Below are 17,842 nucleotides of genomic sequence, written 5' to 3'. Positions count from 1 at the left end.
CACATGGCACCTATCTCAACACGGAGAAAACACTTCAGAGGCATCAGTTGGTAAATAGGCAGGCACCTCAGGGGGACGGGAGACGGGGGGCACCTCAGCCAGAAGATGGAACAAGACCACTGGTCCTGGAGGGGAAAACATGCCCTGTGCTTGGTCCTGGGGAGTGCAAGGCTGCAGTCTCTCAAGTGGGTGACTTGCCCACTTGCTTTGGAGGGGGCAACATGCCCTGTGCTTGGTCCTGGGGAGTGCAAGGCCACCGTTTCTCGAGTGGGTGACTTGCCCACATGCTCTGGAGGGGGCATCGTGTCCTGTGCTCTTGATCCTGGGGAGTCCGGAGTAGGTATGTCTCTTACCCACTGGTTCCAGAGGGGGCATCATGCCCTGTGCTTTTGATCCTGCGGAGTCTGGGGTAGGTGGGTGTCTTACCCACTGGTTCTGGAGGGGGCATTGTGCCCTGTGCTCTTGATCTTGGGGAGTCTGGGGGTAGGTGGGTGTCTTACCCACTGGTTCTGGAGGGGGCATCATGCCCTGTACTCCTGATCCTGGGGAGTGTAAGGTCACAGTCTATCAGGTGGGTGTCATACCCACTGGATTTGCAGGGGGCAGTCATACAGTCCGCCAGCGGTGACAGCTGCTCACAGGTGGTGTTGATGGTGCTGCTGGGAGGGAGGCTCCTGCCCAACCCTGCAACCTTGGATGGCTGCTCACTGGTGGGGGTGGTGCTGCTGCTGGGGGGGAGGCTCCTGCCCATCCCCTGTAACACTGGATGGCTGCTCAATGGTGGTGGAGGTGCTGCTGCTGCTAGGGGGAGGCTCTTGCCCATCCCCTGCAACACCAGATGGCTGCTCAATGGTTGTGGTGGTGCTGCTGCTGGGGGGAGGCTCCTGTCCATCCCCTGCAACCTCGGACGGCTGCTCAATGGTGGTGGTGGTGCTGCTGCTGCTGGGGAGGGAGGCTCCTACCCATCCACTGCAACCTTGGTCGGCTGCTCCATGGTGGTGCTGCTGCTGCTGGGGAAGGGAGGCTCCTGCCTATCCCCTGCCACCTCGGACGTCTGCACAACCGTGGTTGGTGGTAGGGGCTCCGTCTCAGTTCCTGCCCCAGGCCACTTGGCCTGCCTGCCTGCTGGTGCTGGCTCCTTGCTCTTCCTGGCAGCTGTGGCAGGCTCCTTAGTCTTTCTGGCAGCAGCTGTGGCAGGGTCCTTAGACTTCCTGGAAGCAGCTGTGGCAGGCTCCTTAGTCTTCCTGGCAGCAGCTGGGGCAGGCTCTTTTATCTCCCTGGCAGCAGCTTGGGCAGGCTCCTTGCTCCTTCCGGCAGTTGTGGCAGGCTCCTTTCCCTTGAGGCTGCCTGGTGCAGGCTCTTTCATCCTCAGGACATGTACCTTGGATCCTTTTCCACCACAAGTGGGTATAGTGATGACTGGGCCCATATACTGCGTGGCTGAGGTGCTTGGCTGGGTTTTTGCCACCCTGGCCAGATGTGCAGGACGGGGGGAGGGGTAGGGAAGAGGTCTATGGGGGATAGTAAAAGTTCTTTAGGGACATTGGGGCGGGACGAGGGAGAAGGTTTGGGAGTGGAGGAAGAGGGAGTGGTTGTAGGAGGTGTATGTCTGCTGATTTTGGGTGCAGGTGCATGAGCTGAATGCCGTTGTGAGGTGGATGGCTGTGGGGTATCTGAGTGCTTGTGATTGTGTACCTTGGGAGGGGGGGACAGACACAGTGAGAGAGGACACAGGGGACGTGTGCATGGCTGTTGTGGAGGTGTCTGCCAGTGAGGTGTGTGTTCTGTTAGGTGTGGTGGTGATGCAGGTAGTGGATGATGGTGTAGTGCATGGAGGTGTGAGTGTAGACGGAACTGGGGGGAAGGTGGAGGAGGAGGAGGAGGGGGAGACAGTGGAAATTGTGGATGTTGGTATGTCTGCATCTGGATGGTGTTTGTGTGAGTGCCTGTGGGATGAAGTGTGGTGTTTGTGTTTGCCTGTGCCACTCTTGTGTGTTGTCCTGTGTGCATGCTTGTCTGCCTGTGTGCTTGGGATAGGTTGGGATTGAGGAGAATGGGATTGGGAAGAGGAAGTTGGAGGGGGGGTGGAAACACGGACATTGGCTGACATCAGAGAGGAGGCCAGAGCCTGGATCGTTCTCTATTGGGCCGCCAAGAAAGTGTGAATGTCCTAAAGAATGCATTAGTCTGTTGCATCTGGGCTTCCAGCCCCTGGATTGCATCCATAATGGTTGACTGCCCTACAGAGATGGATCAGGGCACCAGGGCTTACTGGGGCAGGGCCTGAGGTGGCTGGGGCGAAGGAGATGCCCACCCTTCTGGGTGAGCAGGCACTGGCAACTCACTGAGGAGCTGCCGGGAGGGCGGTGCTGGTACGGGGGTGGCGGCTGTACCTGTAGCTGGGGTGGTCACGGAAGTGTCCGCCACCACCAGGGAGCTTCCATCGGAGGAGGTATCTCTGTCAGAACAGTTCCCTCCAGTCTCTGCCGTGGTGCTCCCCTCACCCTACGTCCCACAGGTGCCTTCAGCGTCGGTGGACTCTGCCTCTTGGGTCCTGTGGGATGCAGCTCCCTCCGTCACCAGTGCCTCTGCTTCTCCACCAGATTATGCTACTACACATAAGGACAGGGTGACAAAACAAGAAGGGGGGGTAGAGACAAAGGATACACTTGGTCAATGGCTGCACCAACACCACCGTTGGTGTACACAGCACCCTCACACACAGGGAACAGCCGTACACACTATGCATTGTACTAACAGTGATATTGCTAGCCACCAAGGGATGGGGAGGGGCACACACTGCCACAGCTGCAGCCCTGACCAGTAGTGGATGCCTACGAGCTAGGTAGCAGGATTATCCCTTCAGAACCCCAGCCTCCACGGGACGGACGCTGAAATGTCAGGCCTGGCCTAGGGGCACCTACTGACACACATCCATCACCCGGATACCACCCATCCAGGCGTTAGTAGTAATGATGGGCACTGGACTCACCCCCTTGTGCCTGCTGTGATGCCCTCAAGCGCCCATCCAGCTCTGGATAGGCCACCGCCAGTATGCGGGCCATAAGGTGGGTCAGGGTTTGACGGGCACCCCTTCCTTGTTGGGAGGCCATCCCCAGCTGGGCCTCCACAGTCTTCCATGCCCAGCGTCTCAGGTCCTCCCACCATTTCTAACAGTGGGTGCTCTGCCTGCCCTAGACCCCCAGGGTCCGTACGTCCTTGGCGATGGCAAACCATATACCCTTCTTTTGATGGTCGCTGACCTGCTGAGGAAATACACAAAGGAAAATAGTATTAGTCAGACAGTCCTGCCTGTCCCCTTATGGCCCACCATACCACTTCACATCACCATTTCCACACACATGGCCCAGCACACAACCAATACGCCGCCCAAAGGACATCCACCCACCCCCTTACACGAGGCCTTCACATACCACTCCATGCATTCATGCCACATGCATCGTGCCAGCAGTGTACTCACCTGTTGGTCTGGAGGTCCATACAGCAGTGCGTACTGGGGTAGGACCCCATCCACCAGTCTCTCCAACTCCACCGAAGTGAAGGCAGGGGCCCTTTCCCCAGTCACACAGGCCATGGTAGGTTCCAGACACAGGTCACAGCAGCACATGCAGTGTAGGTCCTCTCTTGTAGAAGATCAGGTAGAAAGTGAGGAATCTGATATAAAATGGTGGTCACATCCGCATTAGTGCATACCGTCACCGCTGGCATAGATCACCATTGGTCACTGTGACCCATAGGGCCCAATTATAACCAATGACGAGTTGCACTGCAGTTGCCGACTGCCTCCCGCAACGGCGTACAACATCAGCGGAATTACCTCACTTCCACCTGTCCCTCCACACAGGACAGGTGGATGTCATATCGGGGTGGGGCAGTCCCTAGGTAATTGCTGCGTCACTGTTTAAATTTGGACACACTGGACAGTTCACACTGACCCATTACAAGTTAACGGCATGCAATGTTCTATTGTAGCCCCAGTGTTCGGTTTGTGACCGGCTCCTCACTCTTTTGCCCCATAGATTGCTACAGCTGCGGATGAATAGGAGATGGAGACATCCCCCGTGTACAGACCCCTGGTGGACTTGGCAACAATGGAGGACAGGCACATCATCCTCACCTATAGACTTGACAGGGCCATAATCACAGAGCTGTGTGCCCAATTGGAACCTGACCTGATATCTGATATCTGTCACCCCACTGGGATCCCCCCTCTTGAGCAAGTTCTATCTGTGCTCCATTTCCTGGCAACTGGTTCCTTCCAATTGACAGTGGGCTTGGCAGCAGGAATGTCACAGCCAATGTTCTCAATAGTGCTGACAAGAGTGTTGTCTGCCCTGATTAAACACATGTGCAGCTACATTGTATTTTCCCAGGTGGAAGATTTGGCCACAGTGAAGGCCGACTTCTATGCAATGGGACATATCCCCAACATAACTGGGGAGATTGATGGAACACATATTGCATTTGCCCCCCGTCAAAATGAACTGGTGTTCAGAAATTGTAAGAGTTTTCACTCTATGAATGTACAGATGGTGTGCTTGGCGGACCAGTACATCTCCAATGTCAATGCTAAGTATCCTGAGTCGATGCATGATGCCTTTGTCCTAAGGAATAGCAGCATCCCAAATGTGATGGCCCAACTACAGAGGCACAGGGTGTGGCTAATAGGTGAGCCCTGGTCCCCACCCAATATATGTTGGTGTACGGTGTGGGCCATATGGGATTGTGTGTGGCTAATTGTTGTCCCTCAGTATTGCACGTGACTCTGGTTATCCCAACCTATCTTGGCTGCTGACCCCTGTGAGGAATGCCGGGACAAGGGCAGAAGAACGTTACAATGAGACAAAGGAGAAGGATTATAGAAAGGATCTTTGGCCTCCTGAAGGCCAGGTTCAGGTGCCTCCATCTAACAGGTGGATCCCAGTGCTACTCACCCAAGAAGGTCTGCCAGATAATAGTGGCATGCTGCATGTTGCACAACCTTGCCCAGAGACGCCATGTGCCTTTTCTGTAGGAGGAGGAGGCTTGAGATGCCCACGTGGCAGCAGTGTTCCCTGTGGACAGTGAGGATGAGGATGAGGACAACAGAACAGCAGTCATCAGACAATACTTCCAATGACACACAGGTAATACAGTGTTACTTCACATTTAATTGTAATTATTTTGAATTTCTGTGGCACTGGCATGCTCTTATTTCCCACGTCTATTCCCACTTACTGTACCCTTTGGCAATTCATTTTACAGATGTTGGTGCCTCACAATAGCTTCTGGTGTGATCACTGCAGCCAGCTACAGGTCATTAACATATGCTCATTTGCTGTACAGTTGAATTGCAATGTTTGAACCTGGTTTAATGAATACATACTCGAAATATTTGACATACTCCATACTTCTCTTTTTTCCAAGGGTGTTTCCCGAACTGCTAAAATATTGAGGAGCAAGTGCAATGGGATGAGGTGATGATGGAGGAAAGTCCAGGGTATTGTTCCAGTCTGTAGCACAGGTGCATTGTCTAAGGGGAGCAATGGCAGTTTAAGGTGGACAGGGTGACTGTGTGGGACACAAAGGTGACAATCAGGAGAGTCTCATTTCTTGGTGGCGGTCTTGGCAAGTGTCTCTGGCTTCTGTCTGAATCGCAGGGAATGTTTGCAGGATGGTTCTTCTTCTGCAGGGGGAGGGGTGGTGGTCACCTGTTGGTCCTGTGGTGGGGCCTCCTGCCCACTAGCGACAGCGGAGGTGGAAGGCAGTTCAGATGTCTGGGTAGTGGTAGGGGCCTGCTGTTGTGTGACTGCCTCCCTCAAAATATTGGCCACATCTGCCAGCACCCCCGCTATGGAGAGCAGGGTGGTGTTGATGGCCTGAAAGTCCTCCCTGATCCCCTGGTACTATCCTTCCTGCAGCCGCCTGTTCTCCTGCACATTGTCCAGGATCTGGCCCATCGTGTCCTGGGAATGTTGATATGCTCCCAGGATCTCTGCAAGTGCCTCCTGGAGAGTCGGTTCCCTGGGCCTGTCCTAAGCCTGGTGCACAGCAGTCTTTCAAGTTTCCCTGTTGCCCTGTGCCTCTGTCCAATGAACCGTGTGTCCACTGCCACTGACCACAGGTCCCTGATTGTCTTGGGTATGAGGTGTGCCCTGGGGTCCCTGTAGAGGTGGACACACTGCTGATTGATGTGTCCTGGGGACAGAGGTATGGGTACGCTGGGTGGGTGCTGTGGTGGTGTTTCCTGATGGGGGAGGCTCTGTGGTGGTGTGTGACTGGGCCTGTGTAACCAACTGTCCAGAGGTCCCTGATGGGCCAGGTTGGTCATCCAGATCCAGTAGACCAGAGGTGCTGTCATCACTGTGGGCCTCTTCAGTTGGGGGACTGGATATTGCTGGCACCTCCTCTCTGCTGACATTTGCTGGGGTACCTTTGGGGATGTAAATGATGTGTTATGGTTTCCGTGTCTGACATATTGTGCATCTGTGGCTAGCCCTCTTTGGTTGTATTTGCCCTGCCAGTTTTCACTTGTGTCAATTGGTATGTGGTGGGATAGCTGATTCTCTTTAGTGTGCATGCTTTTGTGATAGGTGCCCATGCAGGGCTGTGAGTGGTGTCTATGTATTAGTATGGCATGCAGGGCTTGGCATTGGGATGAGTGAGATGTGATGGTGGGGGGTGGGGGACGTGGTGGTGTGATGGGAGTGAGGGTGACGGTGGGGGTATGTGAAGCATTGCGGGTAGGTGGGTGATAGTAGTAAAGAGTTGACTTACCGGAGTCCAGTCCTCCTACTACTCTGGCCAGGTCCTCAGGATGCAGGATTGCCAAGACTTGCTCCTCATATGCTGTGTGTTGTGGGGAGGAGGTGGGGGTCCACCGCCAGTCCTCTGTACAGCAAATTGGTGTCTTGCTGCAATGGAACGTACCTTCCCCCGTAGGTCATTCCACCGCTTCCTGATGTCATCTCTAGTTCTTGGGTGCTGTCCCACAGCATTGACCCTGTCCATGATTCTCCGCCATAGCTCGATCTTCCTACCTATCGGTATCTGCTGCGCCTGTGCTCCAAAAAGCTGAGGCTCTACCTTGTTGATTTCCCCCACCATGACCCTTAGCTCCTCCTCTGTGAATTGGGGGTGTCTTTGTGGTGCCATGGGGGTTGTTTGAGATGTGTAGGTGAGGGTGTGTAGGGTAATGTGTTGGGGTGTGTGATGTGGTGTGCGTGGTGTATAGGTGTAGGTAGTGTGTGGCTCTGGTTGTGTCCGTGGCTGTCTCTCTGGTGGCAATTGTTTGTAATGATAAAGGGTTGTGGGCAATGTGGATGTGTGTTTTATGGTGGTGTGAGTGGGTGTGTGTGGTGTGTGTATGGGTGTCAGGTGTGTGTTGTTTGAATTGTCCAATGTGGTGTTGTTTTGTTTGTGTGTGTGTATTTTGAGTGTGGCAGTATGTACTGCCAATGGTTTACCGCCTTTGAATGTCCGCCGTGGTGATTCGTGGGTTATAATGTGATGGGCGTTGTTCTGTCGGCGTAACGGTGTGGGTTTTGATACCGCCAGTTTATCACTGACCTTTGGTGTAGCGGAATTGTGTATGTGGCTGAATAGTGACGGATTGGTGTGTGCGTGTCATAAGATGGTGAACGGATATCCGCAGCGGCAGCAGTAAGTTGGCGACAGTCAGCATTGCGGTAAGTGGGATTTACCGCCAATGTCATAATGAGGGCCTTAATCTGCAGGTTTATTTGGTTTTTTTGTTGCTATTTTTAATGATTTTTCTTTGTTTTCTAACTCCAAGTTGTTCCTATATAAGAATGTGAACTCTCTTTTACAGTTTATTGCACATGTGTGACAGTGTCATTATCGTATGAGCAGTCGTGGCTCGCTTCGTTCTACAGGACCAGGTTGGGTGCGGCACGCAGGGATAGGGAGTGAAAGTTTTGACCCAAAATTTTATTAAATTAATTTTTTTTTTAAAAAGACACCTTTTCTAAGGCGTCCCGCGTCGCGCTCCTCTTCCCTGCTGGCTGCACGCAGGCACAGGCTCCCAGCTTGCCCTGCGGACAATCCTGACGCTACTCAGAGCAGCAACAGGATTGGCTGGGAGCGCCCAGCCAGGGCGCTCCCAGGCAGACTGGGAGCCTGTGTAGGCTCTCTCAAGCCCAGCAACTCTGTTGCTGGGCTGGAGAGAACCTACATCGCTTGTGTGTTTGGCCGGCCCGAGACGGCCCGCCAAACATACATTCGCAGTGAAGGCGAGTGCTCAGCACTCCCCCTCACAGTTCCTCATCCCAGATGCCCCACCCCTTTCACAACGAGTGGATAATAAACATAGTTTGTTATCCCCACGTTGTGAAGGTTTTGCAGCTTCTGCTGCTGGAGGGGGTGGCGACGCTCCTCTGCCCTAAGAGGGGAGCCATCCCTGTGTACGAGTACTCTGTACAACAAATGGAGTCGTCATCGAGTATCCGAGGATCCGAGGACAGACCCAGTCTGCTGTTTTTTCCCCACCAGATATTTCCCTGGTGGGCTGAAGCCTTTGGGGTGCCACTGCTGGTGCCTGTGTAACTTTCTCTAGTTTCCAGAAGAAATTACAGAAGTTGGTGGGCGGGATTTAGAACACCCGAGAGAGGGAGAGATGAGAGAGTGAGGAGGAAGGGAACATGGCTGGTTTGAACATTTTGCCCAGGGCTGCCTTTGGTTCGTTTGCAGTCCAGCCCTGTCTGTGGGAACAGCTTTGGCCGGAGAATCAGAGCTCACTGCACTTTGATTTTTATTGTCATCATGCACAAATATGTTCCTTATTAAGCTTTAAATTCTCGATCCAACTTGAACAATTTCACACTTTTGCTGGTGTTGTTTCATTCTTTGAACTGCTATATAATTAATTTGAAAAACAAACTGAATCCTTCACCTGCACAATTATTAAAACACAAACGGTGAGGAAGATTTCTGAATTCTTCCCATCTGGGGACGTATCATGATGAGTCAAGATGCCTCAGCGAATAGTCGAGCGCCTGTTTTTATGCACCTGCAGCGTGAATATAGTGAATTCAACTTGACATTTCTCAATAAGGCTTTATTTTCAGACAGTACAGCTAGCAAGATTTGCCTCTTGTAGTTTCTGAGCTGTACTGTCTAAAATAAAGCACTAACTCGGTTAAAGTAAACAAATTCCCTTTCCACTCCGCGAGTGCATAAAAACAAGCACTCGCCTCTGGGCTGACGCAACGCACCCCATCGTGATACGGTCCCTAGTAGCATGATGTGTTACAGGAAATATGCGAGGGAGGTCATAAAGCATGTTACGGCATTACTTATTGCACCTTACTTAGAAATATTTACAGTTTCATGGAGGTACAGTACCTTGGCTAGTCTGAGTGGCAAGCTCACGGACAGAGAGAGGAGTATTTTCAGAAACTGGTATTAATTCTGTTGACCCTGCGGACATGGTGATAAAATAAACTTACTGTTAATCAATGTGCACGAAAACTATTGATCTTACACTTAATCAGCATGTAACAGATGGGATTGTAACCAAGGTTTTCTTTATCAGCGCCTGTTCCATTACAGGCAATGGAGAGGGTTGTTTGTTAAGATTCGCCACTCTTGTCTAGAATTATCGGCTTTCATGTATTTCAACAAGCATAACTGCTCCAAGCTTCAGTGCTGGTATTGTGTCCTCAACTATTACAAAGCATTCATTCTGTCACTGTATGTACATTTTTTCTAAATTAACTTTTCGTTGGTCAACATATGGTGGTTTCCTGAGAGATTTGAAAAACAAATTGGAAGCCAGACCATTGCAGACAATGCTTACAAAGTCCTCATATTTCAAAGTAGGATTTTCAGTTCACCCAAATCTAAATCAGACCCTGAGCCTAAAACGCTGGCCAAGAAATTCATGATTAGCATGGTAGTTTTTTTAGAAGCCAAGCCATTGTTTTATACACTTGTCCTGTTTCTACGGACCGCAGCGGGGTTAATTCTACAAAACCATCACCTGGATCTGACATGCTAGAAGTGTGCTAGCTGCCACACAAATAGCTCTTAATTTATGCCAGTGGTTGCAGGTGGTGGGCAGTAGTACTCAGATTTGGGGCCAGGTGCTTATTTTTTATCATCAAACTATGACTCTGAGAGAAAGACATGACGAAGGAGAAAGCAAAAGCTAGTAAAATTGTGACAGGGAAAGAAAGCAGGACGAAAGATAGAATGAGAAAATTAGAAAAGAAACATATGGTGGCGGAAGAAAGATGAATGAGGTGGAATCAAGACTAAGGGCCTCTTTACGAGTCTGGCGGTCTGAGGCAATGACAGTCGGACCACCGCACTCCATGCTGTCCAACCATCACATTACAACCCTTGTGGTTCCCGACGGGTTGATGGCAGTCTGAGTTGTGCTCAGCCATGGCGGCGCTGAACTCAGCACTGCCGTGCTGCATACAACTCAGCTTTCTGCCAGCCTTTCCATGGTGGTCACACCACCATGGAAAGGCTGGCAGAAAGCCAGTGCCAGGGGTCACAGGGGATTCCTATGGCATGGGCAGTATAGGACCCCCCCTGCCCAGCAGCCTCGGAATCCGCACTGTCTGCTTTGAAGACAATGCGCATTCCAAGGATGCTGTAGTGCTATGGTATAGGCATTGGATCCCTTAAGGGAGCCAATACCAATACCATGGCAGTGTTCCCACCTGGCTGACCAGCAGGAATGGTGTAATACAATGTTACAGCCAGTCAGCCCAGCGGGAACATTTTAATACGACTGGGGTGGATGCCACTGCCATGACGATGGCTTCCTCCCCTCAGCATTGGTGGACCTGTGCTGGGACCGCCAGTGTCGTAATGAGCCTCTAAGCAATCTTGGTATTTCAAAACCATGGCATATGCAGGATTGGCAGCGTGCTTCTAAGAACTTTAGGCCCCTATAACATTTTTTTAAAACAAACTAAGCTCTTTTGTCACATGTCAACATCACATACCAGACAGAAATACTGGATGTGCTCATACAAGCATTTCTAAAAAGTTGTCCAATAGAAAGTAAGCTGCATTTGCTTTTAGCGTGCTAATTCAGTTCAAATCTGCTGTTTACATTGAGCAGCATATTTGAACATCTGCCCGCATTTCACATCCTTCCTTAGCTGCAGTCCTCAGTAATTGTACCCAAAGGATGTCAGGAAAAAGTACAAATAAGGAAGAACACACCCTAGAACTGATGTTTTTTTTTAAAAAAACCCTACTAAGACAAGTCTAAACAACATACTCACTAAAACGAACATTTAGTGGTAGCAGTTTTACAGAAGGTGCCAATCAAAAAGAATCCCAAAGCCCATAAAAAGTGGCATTGAGGTACTAAAAATAAGCCCAAAAGAATATGTTACACCAATTTAGCTGTGTATACAGGAATATGATTCTCCACAAACACATTTTTATATACTGTAGCACTTGTATGGGTACGATAAATAGGCCTGGGTGAAATTTAAAACATGCAGCGTAATTTGTGTAATTTGATTAATTTTGTTTTACATTTGCTATGAGAAATTCCCCAACCTATAACATTACAACATTTTGTATAATGATGCCTCCATTTGCACCACAATTAAGGTGCGGCAACACAGGAACAATGCAAACAACCAAAAGCAAGCTGAGGTTGATCGCAGAGCTTGTGTTTTTTGTGCCATTTTGTAGTGCAAAATAAGTTCTTGTGTAAAAAACAAAGGATTCATTTCATGCTAAAATACAGGGCTGAATGATTGAGTTTCACCTCACGGAATTCCACAGAGTCACATAAAAAGTCTGCGAGATCCTGTGGAGTTCAACGAATGGGCGGAATTCAGGCATGTCACCCTGCTTGATTTTTAGTACTTGGTGCATGTTCTGTGCTGTAAACCATGCAGTGTGCCAGAGGGTACTGCTTCTTTTTGCCACTCGAGTAGATTTTCTCCTTGAGTGGCAGTTTTCTCAAACCAAACGTCCGCACTGAAAAATCTCACTGTGAGACTTTCTAGAGCCCGAAAATCATGCTAGGGGATGCAAATTCTCACTTGCGCCTGCCAGCTTAACATTGGCAAGTCATGCGTGAGAAAAAACTCTGCCATGCGGTGGTTGATGGAGCTTTGCTGGAACTCTGTGCTCCATGAGGAACACAAAGTGGGCAAAACTCCGTGAATTCCACTGACAGAATGGAATTTTTCAGACATCCCTAGTAATTGCGCACTTTTTTGCATCATTTTCTCAAAATTTCACATAATTAGGCAAAACCAAAGCAAATTTTGATTACCCCTAACAATAACACAAAACAAACAAATACAAATGTATGCATAACCATTCTCAGGTACATATAGCTGTATTACTGTACAAATACATCTTAAGGTACACGCACTTGTAAAAGACTTACAGCAATTGCCACAGTGTTTTTTCATTACAAGAGACATGCCTTATTACAGCTGTAAGCAGGGATCTATCCATGCAAAGTGAGTTTGTGAATAAGGTGACTAGGTTGCTAGGGAGTCTGCATGCAGGTAAAGTAGGTCTGGTGACCAATGCGTTCATTGTAGAGATCTATGTTTTCATTAAACGTCACAGGTGTGAATCCAGTTCGGTTCATTCATCCTTCTGAGATTGATAATACAAGGTTTATTAAATTGGTTAACATTGTTTTTCTATGTATTATTTTTTTTATACTGGAAAACAGTCTTCTTTAGGTGACTCTCAAATCTGTTTCTCACTACTGCCGGACCTAAAGCTGGAATGGGGATTTAAAAAAGGTATAAAGTTTCTTGATGACGCCTAAACGTCTGCAGACAAATGTACATATGTTCGTGCTGCAGGGCAAATGTTTTCATATCAGAAATTTTATTTGTTATGAAATGTGGAAATATACCAGTTGTAGCTTCATTTTCCCACAATTCCAAAAATAAATATGGAGAAATTGGGTAAAAACGAGTGAAAAACTATTCTGGATAATGACCAAATTACCCTCTAATAATAACCAACACCTTTTATCAGCACCTATAGACGAGGTACATCGTTATGTATATTCATTATTTATGTATTTCAATATTAGGGAGGTGAATCTGGGCTCAATGTGCCCCCATTGACCCTCTCAGGGTGTGATGCTGTATATGGTCTAGAGAGGGTGGTAACCAAACTTGTATACTTTAACAATGGAAATGTTGTTTGATAGTTTACATGGGACGGATCTGGTGGTTAATGTGAGGAAGTGGTTGTCCAGGTGGATAGGAATGACTGAAGCCTATCTAAACTGGTATATCATGAGAAGAATAAGGTATGCGAAGACACCTCTGGCATGGCTGGTTCTCATCCCTTGATGTGGTGCGATTCTCATTGGATTAGGATCCCCAAAGGATGGAAGAAAAACTAAGGAATATCCCAAAAGTTGGAGGGATGGTTGCACACCTGAGTCACTAATGTGGGATCATTTGGCGTGCCATAATGCCTCTTGCTCACATTACAGAGAATGGAATGGACTTGTACTGACAGATGGCACAGGAAGAGAGAAACAAGTGGGTAGGTTGGTGGGTTGGATGCCAAGCAGGAGTTAAGGGGCCTGCCATTGGGGCTGAGGGGTTTTACTCTTGATGTCCCCAGCCCAACCTATTATGGATCCTGAGTAACTGGACAAAGTACCCCTTCTGCACTTGACTCCGTAACAGTGTGGGTCGAGCAGTACAAGGCTTCTTGGGGGAGTAGTGGATACAGGAAGTAAACATAGTCTCACAACTCAAAATACATGCAGCAATATATGATTGACCAGTCAAATACTTGCTCTTATGAAAAAAAGAAGTATTTTATTTTACTGCTGTCAAATTAAAGGGATATATGACAATCACAAACAACTTCCACAGTCACCTGAAGTCAGGGCTCTAGTGTTTCTATAGGTGGGTCTCTGAGTCCACTCCCTTCTTGCTCTAGCTATAGTGCCTATTCCCTATTCACTACACTTCATGAGTGCCACTTCGACTCTGTATTTGAAGTCAAAAATGTTTCAGTGTCAATATGCTATCTGGCAAACAAGCCGCCCTGGGGCAAACTAACCAAAAATCAGTGTTACCCGCACTTGCAGGATTGGAGTGGCCAGTGTCTCTGAGCGCACACCCCTGAGAGCACAGGAGTTGCAGACTGCGCGTGGTCGAGTGGCCACACCGACCTCAGGTTCTTCATAGCTTCTCCAAGCTAGGTAAGTTCATTGGTCCTTCTCATGGCGAGTAGGGGTGAAGTAGTGCGAAGATCCCAACACTGGTCGACAGTCACAGTGCAGGTCCTTAGATGTCCCCAAGGTGGCTCCTCTCCTCGTGGACCATCTTGACCAGGTCACACTTCTTGCTTTGTCCTGGTGGCTTCTTTTGGCATTCAAGGTAATCGTTTCTCCATTGCACACAAGCACCGTCCAGATCAGCACAGCAGATTTCCTCTCTGCAGCCCCTCATAGCATACAGGGTCAACGGCTCACGACTGCCCAAGATTACAGCTCTCTCAGCAGGCAATCTCTTCAAAGCGGCCCCTTCTGGCATGCAGGCTTGTGTGCTTTCCACTGTGGATGGGCGACAGCCCATTCCCTGCAGCAAACTCTTCATGGGGAGCCCCTTCTGGCATGCAGAATCACTGGTTCCTCACCATACATGGGCGATAACCAGTGCGGCACAGAAGCACAGAAATAATCACGGCTCACACCTTGGCGGACCGGCTCTGGCATATAAGGGACACTAACTTTCCATGCACACAGGTAATGCCGCGATCGGTGTAGTGACCATCTCTTCACACCTCACAAAGAGAATCCTCTCAATAGGATTCCTAAATGGACCTCACTCCCTCCAATGCTCTCCTCTTCTCACAGGTCCCACTGGTCTTAGCAAGCAGACAGGTGCTGGTGCACTAGGCTCCAGGACAGGTGGTCTTGGATTCCATAGGTGACATCCTCTCACCCAGCTGGTAGACTAGCAGGCCTGGTCACAAGCAGAAGTGCTGCAGAGAGCCTCCTCTTCTCACAGCCCAAATGGCTGATTCAAAGTAGACAATATTTGGGCCCATAAGCTCCCCTTTTATAGTCCATTTGCAGACACAGGGGCCAGATTTATTAAAATGTGATGCAGTACAAAGCAGCAAAACAACTTGCTGCACTGCGTCAAATGGAGAGGAGAGGAATGTGTCATATCAGTCAAGACATGGTGCATTCCTGCTCTCCTCTTGTGCTGGCGCTCTTGTGGTTGCCTATGGCCAAAGCAGACACCCTTGCGCCATGATGCAAGGGTGCCTGGGTTGCAGGAAAGATTGGTTTTGTGCAGGAAGGGACATTTTGCTGCACATAAACAATAGTTAGAGGCTTTTTCCTCTTTCTAAGTGTGATACATGATGCAGTACACTTTGAAAGAGGAAACAACAAGGAGAGATAAAGATATTTTGCCTTGTTGCGCCTATATGTAGAAGGCATACAATTATGACCCATTCGGGTTTGCCAGACTTGGTATATCTGGGAATGCACCAAACTACATGGGTGGGTAAATGGGAACACTTGGCACAGAGTAGCACAAGGCAGAGACTGGCCTTGCATGGCTTGGTAAATATGACTTAAGGATAGCATTGCCTTCGCATCACCTTGCATGATGCAAGGGCAATGCACTTCTATGATAAAAATTGCCCCAAACGTGATTTAGAGTATGAATCTTTAAAGTTTATGTTCGGGGGTCTGCTTCCTTTTGAACTGCCGCTCCTCTCCCTTCTCTTCCTCCACAAAGTAGTCTGTCACAGTGGGAGAAACTCCGAAACTGATAGCCCCACATCGCAGGCCATAGGTTTAACTCAGAGTTCACACCTGGATGTCATCCACAGTGATATGTGCATCCAACGGTTAGCCCAGGGCCTCATCCTTACTCTTTACGATTCTCTTTTGAGACCCATTTCCTTCTGGGATGAGCCCAGGCTCCTTCCTTGTGACCGCTCTCTGAATTAAAGACCACCCTTCGAAGTGTACTGGGGGAGTCTGCCCCTTTCTGTCTCCAGTCACACTACACTACAACCTTCATGTATGGTGGTACTCACAGACACACATAAAGCCAGTGCATGAATGTAACATACATGCACTGCAGAGCACTACATCCTTCATGTACCACTCACATGCACACATACACTACACCAAGAACATGCATCTAACATACATGCACTGCCCAGTACTGCATCAGCCCTGTACTGTACCACAGGCATACATACATCCAGCACATGTACACCACACATGCACTGTCCAGCACTATACACCAAACCAATGTAGGCCAAGAGTGAATTAACTGCAAAAAAGCAGAACTTTAAATGAGTGACTCTGTAGGCCTCACTTCAGTGAAGCAAATAAAAAGGATGTGTTAACTCCTACTAACCACTGCACGGTATAGGGGCACCACAGGGTTCATGCTGCTTAACTCCTCATAAAGGCTGTAGCTTTTCACCACTATGAGGGTAGCACTTAGGGCACCCTTTATGGTCCAACAAGACTACAATCCATGAGACAGGCATATGTCAAGGTGCACATGCAAAATATCTGTCACTTATGACAGTAAAAAGCAGCATTGGTGAACCAAACATCAGGACAGTTGGGGCTCTCAGGGCAGGGATGCACGTCCATTACCATGAAAAGAACTTTTCCATACAAATAGATGCCCCTATCAGATCAAAACACCCTGAACCGACTACTAAACTGGAGAGTTTAGGTGATCAGATTGGTAAAACTGGCAGGAAAATCCATCAGCATTCCAGTGGCTCAATCCAGCTCTGTGCTCCACCACAAAGTATAACTCTTGCAAGGAAGTACAACATCTCAACAACTTGGGATTATGTCACTATTTAGCAAGTAGGGAAGAGGCTCACAGTCTTCCTAAAGTTCCTGTGCAATAGCCATGGCATTCACTGTGTAATCTCTCTAGCGGTAACATTTCACCCTGTTCACACAGAACACCCTCTTGGGTTCCCATGTGTCCACCAAGTAGTTAACTTCAGAAATCTTCTGAAGTACCTTGTTTAGACCACACCATTTGTCCTCCAAAGCCCTGGGACAAATAGGCTTTAGCACAAACACCTCCTCAACTTCCTGAGACCAAGTCAGTGTAGCTTTTTGGACATACCATTTCTTAATCAGTGCTTGGCTGGTCTGTAGGTATTCCATTGCCTGACGTATGTATTATGCCATCAATTTTCTGAGGCCAATAACATAGTCTGCCACATCCCTTTGTGGTGATTTTGAAGTTCCTTCCACCCATCTCTGACTAAGGTGTGTGGACCCCACACTAGGTGTTCATACAGAAGCTCAAAGGGAACACACTCTGAATGTGTCTGGGATAGATCTGTCCTAAGGGGATCCTAGAGCCTCAAACCATAGCACTCTTTCAGGTTCCTATCATGGTTCCCTCTGCAGAGTTAACTGTATCCATATCCCTTTCACCCAGAGTCTCCAACTGGTCCCTAATGAAATTATCAAGGACCTCTTTGTCCCTACTCCTGGGAATCCTCCACCCTCTGTCCCTACATAAATCCTTCATCTGATCTATGGACATGGTGCTAAGGTCTATTCACAGGCCTGTATTTTACATTGCCTTTGCATTTCACCTTTGCATATAAACAAACTGGATTTATAGTACTACTGGCGCAAATTGGAAGTGGAGAATGCTAAAACAGTATCCACGCTCCCACGCAGTCCAAGCCTTCTCAGGGGGAGGTGGAAACAAAGAATTCACACAGACTCACAACTCCAAATATGTGCAGGAGGCTCAAAACATGATTGTCTAGCCAAATACTTGCTTTATGAACAAAAGTGTTTAATTTTACCACTACTAACACAAAA

The 17,842-nt window shown here is 48.8% G+C and overlaps 1 protein-coding gene across 3 annotated transcripts in view; it reads right to left on the bottom strand.

Annotated features, from left to right (window-relative positions):
• EMCN (endomucin) overlaps positions 1–17,842 on the bottom strand; it is a 678,554-nt gene that overhangs the window by 401,126 nt on the left and 259,586 nt on the right. For all 3 annotated transcript variants that reach the window (XM_069230226.1, XM_069230227.1, XM_069230228.1), the window contains one exon: positions 9,364–9,438. In XM_069230226.1, the coding sequence (XP_069086327.1) occupies positions 9,364–9,438 (75 nt within the window). The remainder of the gene's footprint in view (positions 1–9,363; positions 9,439–17,842) is intronic.

This window comes from Pleurodeles waltl, chromosome 1_1 (assembly GCF_031143425.1).
Source record: "Pleurodeles waltl isolate 20211129_DDA chromosome 1_1, aPleWal1.hap1.20221129, whole genome shotgun sequence".
Taxonomy (NCBI): domain Eukaryota; kingdom Metazoa; phylum Chordata; class Amphibia; order Caudata; family Salamandridae; genus Pleurodeles; species Pleurodeles waltl.
The sequence above is the reverse complement of the archived record's forward strand: the minus strand, read 5'-3'. Positions and strand labels throughout refer to the sequence as shown.